This window comes from Phaenicophaeus curvirostris, chromosome 18 (assembly GCF_032191515.1).
Source record: "Phaenicophaeus curvirostris isolate KB17595 chromosome 18, BPBGC_Pcur_1.0, whole genome shotgun sequence".
NCBI classification, from domain to species: Eukaryota; Metazoa; Chordata; class Aves; order Cuculiformes; family Cuculidae; genus Phaenicophaeus; species Phaenicophaeus curvirostris.
This window is the reverse complement of record NC_091409.1, coordinates 1,462,532-1,476,773: the sequence shown is the minus strand read 5'-3', so window position 1 is coordinate 1,476,773 and position 14,242 is coordinate 1,462,532. Positions and strand designations below refer to the sequence as shown.

Below are 14,242 nucleotides of genomic sequence, written 5' to 3'. Positions count from 1 at the left end.
TATGCAGTGCTACAGACTAGGAGAAGTCTGTCTAGAAAGCTGCCTGGAGGAGAGGGACCTGGGGGTGTTGGTTGACAGCCGACTGAATATGAGCCAGCAGTGTGCCCAGGTGGCCAAGAAGGCCAATGGCATCTTGGCTTGTATCAGAAACGGCGTGGCCAGCAGGTCCAGGGAGGTTATTCTCCCTCTGTACTCGGCACTGGTGAGGCCGCTCCTCGAATCCTGTGTTCAGTTCTGGGCCCCTCACCACAAGAAGGATGTTGAGGCTCTGGAGAGAGTCCAGAGAAGAGCAACAAAGCTGGTGAAAGGGCTGGAGAACAGGCCTTATGAGGAACGGCTGAGAGAGCTGGGGGTGTTTAGCCTGGAGAAGAGGAGGCTGAGGGGAGACCTCATTGCTCTCTACAACTACCTGAAAGGAGGTTGTGGAGAGGAGGGAGCTGGGCTCTTCTCCCAAGTGACAGGGGACAGGACAAGAGGGAATGGCCTCAAGCTCCGCCAGGGGAGGTTTAGGCTGGACATTAGGAAAAAATTCTTCACAGAAAGGGTCACTGGGCGCTGGAACAGGCTGCCCAGGGAGGTGGTTGAGTCACCTTCCCTGGAGGTATTTAAGGCACGGGTGGACGAGGTGCTCAGGGGAATGGTTTAGGGTTTGATAGGAATGGTTGGACTCGATGATCCGGTGGGTCTCTTCCAACCTGGTTATTCTATGATTCTATGATTCTATGAAAAGAGGAGGCCAGGATCCTCAGAAAGAATTCCTGGATTTAAATAAAGCCATTGAAACCCATTAAATTCTGGATCAGAATGGATAATCCATACCAGTTAGCTGCTTTTCTAACAATTCCATATACAGGTCTATCAGGTCAACCCTATGATCTCCTCTGTTGTGAATGTGGAGTAAAAGCTGTGTGCACACAAACATTTTCATATTGAACACTGTACTGTCCACTTCTTCCTTAGAAGATTTATCTTTATTCTCTAGAAACAGGAAGGAAGAGCTGCTGCTTGAAAATATTAATCCTAGTGTACCTTTATCTAAACTGTGGGAGGAAGGGGTAAAAAAAGTCAAGATTAGAGACCACTGCAGTCTCCAGGGAACCAAACATTTAAAATAAACAAGAATTCTGGCACAGTTGCTTGCTCTCAGAAGAAGACAACAGGGTATCCGAGTATTTTTAAACTTGCTATATAGATAGGTGTGGAATTCACAGATTCAGTGAAAAACAGCCACTTCCCTCCTGTGCCCCATATTCCCATCACTGATGCCTGTATTCACAGCTTTCCTCTCGCACATTAAAGGTAGAAGCATCAGCATGAACTTGAACCTTTTGCAAACCATGTTATAAGGAGGCACATTATTTGTAAATATGACAATAATATCACTTTCAGAAGGACGTTTAACAAGAAACATGTGGTGGAGCATACTGCTTATGTGAAACAGAAGGTTGGGTGTAAGAAATTTCCTAATATATTTTAGTTAACATCTACCCACTCAACATAATACATAAGTATCAGTTATATTTAAGGAATGTTATTTCAAATATGTTTTGGACATCTTGAAGTTCATACACATAGTCCTGTAAATGTGAAGCCCTCCCTCCAGTGAGGCTGACCTCTGTCCAGACAATTTATCAGGCAACTTAAGACTCTAGTGGTCTCAAGCTTTTGTGCTAGCCTTCCATCTAGGAGAAATGTTGACTCAATTCAACCACATCTACAGGTTCTCATAACCCAACCAGTAGACTTCTAGAAGTATGTTAGCTTCTAATCTCAACGGGTCTAAAGTCAGATAAGCAAAGTGGCCAAAATACCCTACCAAATGTCAGCCAGTGCTGACAGGAAGAAACACATAGTGTAAAATTGTTCTATGTACATGTTTATACAGACATTTATATACACTTAATTAGCTTTACAATAAAGAAAATAAACATAATAGGCTAAAGAAAACCCACTAAAAAACTCCAGTTTCCATATGATTTTTATTAACCACTGCCAGCAATTACCTGGGTAAGGATGTAGCTCCTTTGGGCCTCTTCCATTTTTATCAAACTAGCATTGATATAGTCATTGTCACCTTGGTTTAGCTTAATTCGACTGTGATCAACTGCGGCATAATCAGAAAACACTGGTTAATGTATATGCAACAGCACAATCCACGCACAACCTTATCAGATGTCAGGATCAGAAAAGCTGAGTCGTCCTGAAGAACAAAAAAGCACAGGCAGTGCAGAAGTGTTCACTGGTGCTTGTATCGCTGGAAATACAACATAGGTACTACAAGAACAACACAGCAGTGAACGTAAGTTGCACTCTGTCTCCCAAGAATACATTGCAAGTATGGAAGTATGTGCATCTGAAGTAAATGCTGATATATTTGTACAGTTATTGAGTTACTGTTTTTAAATAAATCTAATTACACAATTGCTTATGTTTTGCAGCTTAAACACTCAAACCCAGTTTGTTCAAGATTGTTAAACCTTTGCCTAAACATATATTGGACACACAGAACAGAGGCTTCTTATTCTTCTTACAGACATTTAGCTACACTTTCCAAGCCATCGACACTGTAATGTACAGAAAGAAAGACCAGAAATCAAGAATCAAAGCAAATGTAATTTCATTGCTCTTTTGTCAGTCTCAGCTTGCTCCACTTAGGATTAAAAACAAAAGCACTAACAAAAACACATACAAGTGTTCCCACACTCTGCAAAAAAAGTTAAACAGTTTGGTAGAAGTATTATCTACAGGAAAAAAGGAACCATTTTTTACTCACAACCCCAAATACTAGAACTGCTTAGTAAAGCAACCTATTTGCAACTATTGTTCTTAGTCAATTGCCCTGAAAATTTCAGCATCTTTTAACCACTAAGTATAAAAGTTTTCTGATACACAATAACATGTTTGTCTTTGAAGAGGAGAGGAGGCATTTTCCCAATGACAGAGCCTGTAGAAACTTTGCCTGTGCTGGCCCTCTTTAGGGGTGCAGCATTGCCTCCTGTTTTAAATGCATTGTCATTTAGTGCAGAGAAGGTAGTTTAGTGAACCAGCTGTGGACTCTTTAGGGTCTGATACATCAAGTATTACTTGCCACCCAAGTACTTCTCTGCACACTCCAAAAGTACAGTGTGACAGTTGTAGGCAAGTCTAAACGTTATTGTCTTTGCACATGGAGTTGTGGAAGGATAGACAGGCTGCAACGTTAAACTGAGCTGTGCCTCCTGCAGAGGACACACGCCCGATGATGCACTTCTCATCAGCATCCACCGCAATATGCAATGATAATCTTTTCAGAAACACAGGTCTCACACTAGTATTGCCACCTCTGCAACGTCCCCTTTCCTCAGTTCCAATTAGCTTACTAGCTTAGATTTATTTCTAGTAATTGTATGCTTTGTGCAAGACTTCCCCACCTCCCAAAAGGGGCAGTTATGCTACACTGCAACAGAAAGGATATTTGCAATTTTAGCAATGCTACTTCAGCTGCCACTCTTCACTAGCGTAAGAATTCAAAGGTAAAGCAAGTTCCTTTCTTCAGATTTCTGTCGACAAACACAGAATCTACTGTATGTTGCTGTAGTGTAACACTCTGGACAGAACGGCATCCTGTGACATCTATCTCATAAATAAATATATTAATAAAAAGAATTGTCTTGGACGCAAATCCACCTAGAAGAAATCTTGTTCTTACAAAGAACATTTAGCTGATAGAAGAAGTCATTAGAGGTCAACAGTCTGTTGCAAACAATGGAAAAGAACTGTACTTACAGGGGCTGACATCTCTGTACCTATTTCTATTTTTGTTTCTGGGATGTTTGGCCACTTTACATGGAAAATCACTGGCTTCATGCCTGATGTCCTGAAACAAGGAAAAAAAAAAAGTCTTAGATATTAATCCATCTAATATCATCATATCCTTAGCTATTTTAAGACAAATACCCCTTTGACTTGACATCTTCACATGTGGGAATTCTGGACAGAAAGCACTTCAGGCTTCAACTTAAGAACTGAGTTTAAATTTATCAGAATACAACACTATCACTATTGTGTGTTAAAATATTATTAGCTTGCATAATAAAGTAGCAAAACATTTACCAGAACATTATGCCCTTACACTCCTGATGAAGCACAGTCTCTGCCCCAAAGCACTTTCATATAAACTGCATTAAGCAACTGTTTCCTCTATGAGTGAAACTACCAATTGTACTGTCGACTCAGCAGTGATTAGAAAACAATCATTGTGATAGAAAAAAACTGTCTAACCTCTTTGGAATCAAATACACACAGAGAGTGGTGACTAGTCTAAGATCACCTACATCTTTATCTTGAGTTATAAGCAACACGTCATAAAGCTAAAAATGGCAAAAGTTATTTGTATGCAATTTACATGCTCAATTAAAACATATATAACCTCAAGCATATAATGAGCGTTTCCTTTCATTTTTTTTCAGATGCATCTAATAGCTTGGCTATCTGAGACAATTCCAAAACTCATAATAAAAAGAATTCTACAGTTCTTGGACATCAGTCCCAATTTGTAGGAACAGAACATTGTAAATAAATGATGTGTAAATATGCAATTCTTGAAAATTACAGTACTAGAAACATCAGAGCGAAGCTCATAGATTTAACTGAAATTAGTAAGAACTGAAAGAATGGATTTACTGAAGAACTGATACTTCAATAGCATAGTTAAGTTTAAGACATCCTAAGACACTGTGCACATACATTAAATGAACAAATGAACCTAGCCCAGAAGCCACTGAAAAAAATCATCATTAAAAACAAATTATTGAGCTAAATTTGTTCTCTTTCATTGGATCAAATTTTGTTAAATATAATCAACTAAATGAAGCAGAGTTTAATATTTATTATCTGTCCAGATACAGAAATACTGAGTGTGGTGTTGATTCACACTCACTGTGCCCAGAGAACAGTTTCCTGCACGCACACAGAGCACTTGGAGGGCTGCTTGCGATATACAGATCACTTGCACTGACAGGCTGGACACTCCTCTATTAATAGTTTCAAATTATTTCTGGCTCTGGTTCAAGTTGTGGTAGCTTTCCAACATCAGAGCAGGAGGATTTTATACCAACCCAAAAATCTCATCCTTAAAATGCAGGCCAAAGCGAACTGGTTTGCTGTTCTCTCACTCTTGCATAAAGAATCATGTACAATGCTGAAGATTGTTTTTTTAAGTGGGTTATTGACTGCTCTTTATTACTTATTCATCTTTTTCTACCTTATTATTCAGGTATGTATCAATTTACTCTGAATGCTACATGTCAAGGGAACAGTTCTGGTTTTTATGTATACCTACTCAAAATTAGTACAGTATTCTGAAATGGCTCCTCACCGAAATAAGCCCTGACATCAGCTGCTATCTTTTTATAACATAACACATGGCTGCCAGTATTTCTGCTTATGAAGAATGCAGTCTGGAGAATATGATCCTGACTGCCACCGTCTAACGTCTCAAACATGAGGCAGCTAAAACGGTTGTTTTCATAAGCTGGTCTTTGACTCTAGGCATTAAAAAATTTGAAAAGAACTGTCTCTTCTTTTAAAAATGGAAATGGATTAAATGTTTTATTACAGAAATGGAATGATACCAAGGCATTCTAATATAAAAGTATTATACTTAAGCATGCACATGTATGTACACATACACACTACTCCCAGTCTTGGAGCACTCCACAGATTCAAATACCAACATCACATATTTAAGGATCCCAAACTGATCATTTATTGTTCAGGGAACAGAGCTGTCTATTACCTTGCTATCAAATATCAAAGCTTTTTAAAGACACACCAATGCCTAAAGGTACTAAAAGAATTAGGGAGTTCTACGAGGCATGTAACTCCTATAGCCACAGAGAAAATGAAAAGAAAGAAGTTACCATGTACCTCCCAGAAACATGGACAATTTAAAAAGGATAACACATTTCTGAAGCATGTTTCAACAAACAGGAATAAAATGAGGGATGTAGATATGGCAACAGGCAAGCTGCTGCCTTGTTTAAAAATCCAACTAGCATATAGCACTTCATTTCTCAATATAATGAACAAAAACAAAATAGAAAATCCTGGAGGGAATGCATGCCTGCACCTCAGTAGTCAATTCCAAGCCTGCAAAGACGGGACGTACTCTTCTCAGCAAGACGGAAGGAAAGTGGTTTGGGGTTTTGGCAAGTTGGGTTTTTTCTTGCTATTGCAGTTGCTAGAACATCCAAAGTGACAAAAAAACTGCCAAGATCACTTCCAGGATGCGGAGCTGATTTTAGTGGAAATCAGATGGCCTTAAACAGAGAAAATTATTGGAGGGAAACAATAAAGTGACAAGTTACGTAAAAAGGCCACGCTGCTGGCTTTCTTGTACATTCCTCAAAACCTTCTGTTACTGGTTACTGCAGGACTCACGTAACTACTGATGCTCAGTGGTGTCAGGGTGGCTTCAGAATATGTCACGGACCTCCACAATGGAGAACGCACATTAATTCAAAGCACGTAATTATTATGCTATGACGAACTTGAAGCCAGTGATGTCACAAGACCTGAAGTCAGTGGATGGACACAGGGACCGATGAAGTTACAAAACACCTTCTTGAATCACACTCGGTCACACTGCAGAGATCCTGTTATTTAAAAAGGAAGCTCGACATTTCATCAAAAAGGTCATGCAATATAAAACTTTAAAGAGGAAGGTCTAGAACTGAAGTCAGTTTTCCAAAGTCACGTGCTTCTGGTTTTGAGCATGAGTCATTCCATGCCACTCATGTCCTGGTTTTAAGTCCCGTACTCTGTGCAAATACCCCCAGAAATTTCAGGGGTGGAAAGAGGAAGTCTGCTAAAGCACTGTTCTTCAAATGGAAAGCTCTTGTTGCTGTTGATTTACAGTAGTAAAGAAGTAAGAAGTTCTTTAGTGCTTTACAGGAGAAGGTTGCTCTCAGTTGCATGAATGGGTTGCACTTGTCCTGACAAGCATCATGTTTCCTGCCACAAAGAAAGAACACAGAATGCAAGGGCAGGAGGCTGTACTGATTAAACAGAAGGGATCAGATGATCAAGATCCCCATCTTGTTCCAACAGCAACAAGAGACTGAGAAAGAGAAGATATACCCCAAAATCTTCATATAAATGTTAGGTAAGATCACACGTTCGTGACATCAGCCATTGAAGTGCACTGCAATGTTCCATAGATTTGCATGTCAACATTTCCAGAAGAGAAACTACATGTCCGGTCTAAAGTCCTTCAGACTGAACAGCAAGGCTCCCGGGGAAATTTGCAGCAGCCCTTAATTTGATCACAGTATTTTATTATACCATAAACTCTGGAGTAGCTCAGACTAGAAGATAATGATATACTGTCATTTTAACAGCTCTGTTCCTACAGGAAGCAGCAATTGCCAAGATCTTATCATGGGCTACAGAAAGCCCACTGACTGAGGCAGCCACACCAAGGAAAGTGATTCACAAGTATACAAAGACTTAAATAAAAAAAGTAATTTTAGCTTAAGAGCTTTTAAAAAAAGTTTGCTCTTAAAACTAGCACTGAAAACAAATAATGACCCCACTGTAAAAGGTGGAAGAATAAAAAAAAAGTCACAGTAAAGTCAAGAGAAAGCTGCTATTTTCTGAGATGCCCCTACAGGCTGATTTCAGAATGGAAATACCCCTACAAGTATATAAGGTGGCAAAGACTTGTACAGAAGACCAGAAGAAAATCAGGTAGCACTAAGGGATCCATAATAAATAGCAGCTTCACACAAATCAGAAAAGATCTTCAGATTCAGTGTTTAAGGCAGCAAACTCAGTCACTGAGAATCAGTGAACTGACTCCTCAACAAAGGAACCTTGCTAAGACATGAAGCACACACAAATCAACTGTTCATTCAATCAACTTTGACAAGGAAGACTGGATTTCTTATCCTGTACCAAACTTTGCATCAAGATGTTTGGACAGGGACGAGAAATGAGGATGTAACTTGCAGGTGTAACAAGGTCATCGTCTGAAGATCAGATAAATGAACAATTGCATCACGTAACATTAATCTTCGGAACAAGCTGTGGAACTGTAACCAGATGAATTAAATAAATATAGATTTTAATACCCTTTTAAAACATCTTATCTAGTCTCTCAGTTTTGCTTTGAAGTAGAACACGCTAGTATTGATCGGCTTGTTAACCTCCCTCAAAAAAACCAAAAAGCAGTGAGCTGGTACACCGAGCTCCTTATGGAGAAAGAGAGAAAACGACAGGGTTGTTTAAAGTTCAACAACACTATTACGTGAGTTTTTAAAAAAAAATAAAAAAATAAAATCATCACACACTTGCAACATGGGTTTCCTAGAAAGCCCCTTGCTAATTCAGCACTATGTGGGCAATCTGGAACAGGTTGTAGCGACGCAGCGTACGCGGTGCCTCTGACACGAGGCAGCTGGTTGCAGGCACGGAAATAACCCCCCAGGAGAATGTAAACTGGGCATGATCGTGTTATTAAATCATATCAGCACTTGTGAAAGCGTACTAATTTTTTCTGAGGCCACATTTATTGCGGCTAGCAAATGTGACAGACTGTTTCTTGTCACTGACTAGTTTGAACATGCCTAACTGAAGAAATTTATGAATTATGAAAGTAAATCTGCACTACTTTATTGTACCCACTTCATCACAGTAAATAACCAAAGACCATAAATGCTCAATTAAACACTTGCAGCTGAAAGGTTTTTACAACTTCAGTATCCACTTCCAGGAGGGAGAGAGTCATAGACTTGTGTGATCTCCAAATTTTAAGAAAATTATATTTATTTTGCATGTTGTCAAAAGGAAGACATTGCTGTAGAATAAATCACAGCAATTCTGCAGAACTCAGCTGTTCAAATTCTCACACTGCTTCAACATTATTATCTGAAATGAGTAAAAACTCATTTTTCATTTCAAATTTTTTTTTTTGAGGGGTGCCGCAGAGCCAGAGTGATCAAAGATCTAAACTCTAATATTAGGTTAAAGGATTACATGAGACTTCTCCAATTTCAGTAAGTTCAAAATACAGTCTGTCCTTGAAATTTATGACCCATAACAGAAGAAGTTCACAGTAGCTGGCAGGAACACTCTACTTCTGCTGTTTTGTAGCCATGTAATCACTGCCAAAACAGGAAACAACTGAATGGAGGGTCAGTACAAGAAAACAACTCAAGTTCCCTTCTTCTTCATGTCCACCTCTATTTTTTCCTCCCAGATATTCAATCTGCTCCAGAAGTACATCGTAGGCATTATTGGAAGGATAAAGACTTTCAAGACGAAATGGCTTTTTCTCAACAGCTGTTGTGCAAAAGTCCAGCTTTGCAACCTGTATCATCAAAATCAGTGCCAGGAAACAAACCACAGTCTCATTAAAGTGTCAAGAGGTTCTAACTCAATTACTCTTCTCCTATAAGAAAAATAATCATAGAATTGTAGAATAGTTTGGGTTGGAAGGGACCTTAAATCACAGACAGAAGATCCAGATCTTCATTTGCCCAAACTTTAGAGGTCCCCTGATGGAGTTTTGGTTTAACCTTATCTCAAATAGACTAGTGCATCTGATAGCCCAGATACCTACATAACTCTTAAAGGAATTTAGCCTGTGTAGGAAATCCAGACCTTGATTTTTTTACAGTATGAGTTTTATGAGTTTAAAAATATGTAATTCCTGGCCTGTAGGGTATTCCAGGCTTCGTGAACTAAAAACTGTGGTTACAAACAGAGTCTTCCTTTCCTAGTTACCTAATATTTTCATTCTGACATCTCACAAGCCACTACGGCTTTTACAGAGCTACTACCACACACACACAAAAACTCCCAACAATGAGGTAAACACCACGTATGTAGACTTAGCAGGCTTCAGGGAGGGTAGAGAGGAAAAAAAGCCATAAAAGCTCTAAGTACTAGAAGATGATAGAGGGATGAGAAAAGCTGTTTCTTATACCTTTTCACAGCGAACCAGATCACTGTGCTGCATAACCAAGGAATTTTCTAGATCACACCACAAATGGTAAATTGCAAACTAGAAACAAAAAGACAAGAGATGCCCTTGGAACCACTGCAGATAGCTCACAGTTTCGCAAAGGGATCTCCGACTTCATGAAATAGGAACCACAGGTTGACTTTTTATTTATACTCACTCAGAATCCTCTACTATTTTTCAGAAATACTACATACAGCATTAATAACCTCCATTGACATTAAGAGAGCAAGACAGTACTTCTGCCACAAATTTCTGCGTAAGCCATTTAATCTTAAAATAAATCACAGAATCACAGAATAACCAGGTTGGAAGAGACCCATCGGATCATCGAGTCCAACCATTCCTATCAAACCCTAAACCATGTCCCTCAGCACCTCGTCCACCCGTGCCTTAAACACCTCCAGGGAAGGTGACTCAATCCCCTCCCCGGGCAGCCTCTGCCAGTGCCCAATGACACTTTCTGTGAAAAATTTTTTCCTAATGTTCAGCCTGAACCTCCCCTGGTGGAGCTTGAGGCCATTCCCTCTTGTCCTGTCCCCTGTCACCTGGGAGAAGAGCCCAGCTCCCTCCTCTCCGCAACCTCCTTTCAGGTAGTTGGAGAGAGCAATGAGGTCTCCCCTCAGCCTCCTCTTCTCCAGGCTGAACACCCCCAGCTCTCTCAGCCACTCCTCATAAGGCCTGTTCTCCAGCCCTTTCACCAGCTTTGTTGCTCTTCTCTGGACTCGCTCCAGAGCTCTGGTTGCTGTCTTCATTCTCTAGCCATAAGTAAAAGTCTTTCCCATGTTGCCCAGATGCCCATCTGCATGTCCTGGACCACAAAGACCACACTGAAAGAAGGCTTGAGCTCATCCAATTAAAAAAGAGTAAATAAATTACATGATAAAATGTAAGACTCCCTTGCTTTTGAGTGCCTCTTTTTCAGCAAGGTTTACAATAGGGTACAGTGAGTTTCAAGCTATCTGCACCAACATCACTCCTTGCTCACCGTTCCATCATTTGTATAGATAGACTGTTCACTATCATGGTCATTAGTTACTAATATTTTAAAGACCTCAAGATTTACTTTTAAGAACTTTATTTCAGGGCTGTGTTTTTGTTTTTTTAAAATCACCAAGCAGCTATATATTTCCCCCTCCTCAATTCCCCCAAAATTATGTAAGTATTTTCAAACACTTGCTAGACTTCCAAGCATTTAAATTAATTTACATAGGTCTGAGAAAGCGGCTCAGGTTAATATACTAATTTGACCATTAACAATTAGCACTAATTAATGTGCACTGAACACTGAAGTTCTCTATTAGAAGTTCTACGCATAAATCCAGAAAGCCTGACTCATTTATAAAGCTCAGCGTTCTGCACAAGGGGGAAAAAAAAGATTCAGTCTTTTGAAAAAGTTTGAGATAATCTTTTGTTTAACAATTTCAGGGATTGTGCTAGAACAAGGGCAGCAGGCTTCAGATAAAAGCTAATTAGCCTGGTTCGCACTGGTAATACCACTGGCACTCATGTATGAATTTCCAACATTAAAAAAAATTAATATCTGGCTTATAGAAATAATTTATTTTGTAAAAATCCACAATGAAATTGAGATTAAAAACTTCCTAATAGCTGTCTAACAGCAGCCAATTGACACTGTATCTCAGTAACCAGAGTACTATTTACTAAAAGATAGCAGAAGGCAACGCCATGTTGACATGGTTTAATCTGTAACAGTTCTATCCAAAACCCCTTTGGCAGAAGCATTAAGTACTTTTTATGTAACAGGCGAGCTATGAAAATCCACATTATCTTTAGTTACAATCAGCAAAATAAAATCTAGATTTTGCCCTCAATTTAACGAGGTAATTTGAGGCATGAAAACCCTTATAGAGCACATCATACTCTCCATGAGGAAAATTATAAACCTGCTCCCAATTAAGTTCCCAAGATGACCGGGCAACTAGAAGTTACTACAAAATTATCACCCAGAAGGCATGTATGATTTATCTGTACAGGTACTGGGCATCAGATCTCTAGTGCCCTGGTGCAGGGACAAAAACTTGCTAATAATCACACTCCTAATTCCTGGCAGCTGTATGACACAGTAGTAAACAATGAAAACCATTACCAGCCCCTGTCTGAAGTTGTCTTTTCCCCCTCCTCAAGGCGTCCATTCCTAAAAACTGTTTCCTTAATTTTGTTAAACAAAACAAAAAGTCACCTGTGGGTTTATGGGTTGTAGGTTTGCTTGTTTGCTGGTGGGTTGTGTGTTTTTAAATAATGTATTTCCTAATGAAACTAATAAAAGATGCTTTAATTGAATTTTTGTTTCAGAACTTAAACTTGGCCCACTTTCTGAATGACAACAATGAAATATTTTGATCCAATTAGCATCCTGCAATCAGACCCACCTCCATCACTACAACTACCCAAGTGCCCTCATCAGGCAACAGGTTCAAGGTCTTACTAGTTAAAAGCTTCACAGATCTTCATTTTTTTCCTTATCTCCCATTTTTGCCTCCAGGTCTGCTCCAAGGCTTTTGGTTCTGAACATATCCTGCTCTTCTGTTTACTTGGGCAAGCCCACAGAAGAGAATGTAAATTTCCAGAATACCTGGCATTGTTATTACCACTGCTAACAAGGAATTTAAGAGGCTCCTAAACTATTAGGTATTGTACCAATACAGAAGGACAACACAATCTTCTGCCTAAAGAGAGACTCCGGGCAGTTTATCACTATTGGATTTACTATCACTGTTTAAGGCTCTCTAAATCACCTGGGGAGACTATTAATGTGCTCATCTAATGAACTGTAGCAGAACTACTACAGTTACCAAAGGACTCAGGGGATCCAAATACAGAAGAAGTTCCGTGGTTTGGTGAGTAATATCACACTTTCCAAGTCTGAAACCAAGCAGCCCTGCATAGTTGAGGAGCTGAAGTTTGAGTCTTCCTACTAAGCCTCGAATAAGTTTCTTTGAGAGACTCCATTTTGGATTAAAACATATACTTCACATTCACTGAACTACAAACGAAACTTGTCTGTGGTATTTGTGTCCTTTCACCTTTTCTTGGAAAGTATGTTGAATAAAAGCCAAACAAAAAGCACATCACTTTAGCTGCTTAATAGACAAACATTTTGCTCGTGACAGATATTTTGAAGAAATAAAATAACATTACAAATTTGCTTGAGTTAAACACAACCAGATTACTAACTGGTATCTTAAGTATATTGGTCACATTAAGAGAAGGCTAGTCAAGTCCAGTATTCCCCGTCTGCAGTGACATATGCTCATCAATAACATGCAGAACTTTTTGAAACCACAGAACTGTCAAAGAAAAAAAGGGCAGGCTACAATTCCTGAGTGATCTTAATTTGTCAAGGTAATTTTCAAATTAAGCTATCACACGCGAGATAGAGATCTAATTGACAACAGAAAATCTTAATTCGTAAAGAGCTCCACAGTTGTTCTCATATTTACTTACCAAGCTCTTTACAACTTCAACAACTTGACTTGGCACCTTACAATACCTCCTAGAAACCACAGTCAATGCAATGAGTAATAGGGAAAGCAGGAGACTTCCTACACACTGAAATTTGTCACCAATTCATTTTTGTTATGCTGTTGACACGACAGTAGAATTCACATGCAAAGGCAAAAGATCGGTAGTCTGTAAGAATACGCACACACATAATCCTTTGCAAATTAACTGGAGACTTAAAGCTACAATAATATCCTTCCAGGACTTAAAAAGGAAAATATCCTACATTTTTTCATATCGCTGCTATTGTCCTTTGGATGCTCTAATGTCAAGTTTGTTGCTTACATTACATTCCAAAATAAACATTTATGTCAACTTGGAGTGCTAAAACATTGAGCGGTTTCAATGAGAAAGAGACAGACCTTTATGCTAGACTGGTGATTTTGATCTACCCTATCTCTTCTGAATGTCATGCCCTCCTTCAAGAGTAGCGCAAATGCACCACTTAAGGAAGTCACCCACTGAAGACTGTCAGAAGACACCTCTCGGTTGCTATTATGGATGCTGCTTGTGTTCGCCGAGCAGATTAGTTTTCACTCGCAATGCTCGAACTCATTACGTTTCTAACTTAGGAGTCAATGTTTCTCACTACCATTTTAGGACTCCAATCATTGCGCTGTAATGCTCTTGGGTTGACAGCTGTGTTGGAACAACTATATATTTCTCCTTTCAGAAGGGAGGCTATTTCTCTGAGCAATTTTTTTAGGCTCTTGT

At 39.3% G+C, this 14,242-nt stretch overlaps 1 protein-coding gene across 2 annotated transcripts in view; it reads right to left on the bottom strand.

Moving 5' to 3' along the window:
• PTPN1 (protein tyrosine phosphatase non-receptor type 1) overlaps window positions 1-14,242 on the bottom strand; it is a 43,257-nt gene that overhangs the window by 13,872 nt on the left and 15,143 nt on the right. For both annotated transcript variants that reach the window (XM_069872006.1, XM_069872007.1), the window contains exons 2-3: window positions 3,766-3,856; window positions 2,004-2,104 (exon numbers count right to left, since the gene is read on the bottom strand). In XM_069872006.1, coding sequence (XP_069728107.1) covers window positions 2,004-2,104; window positions 3,766-3,856 — 192 coding nt within the window. The remainder of the gene's footprint in view (window positions 1-2,003; window positions 2,105-3,765; window positions 3,857-14,242) is intronic.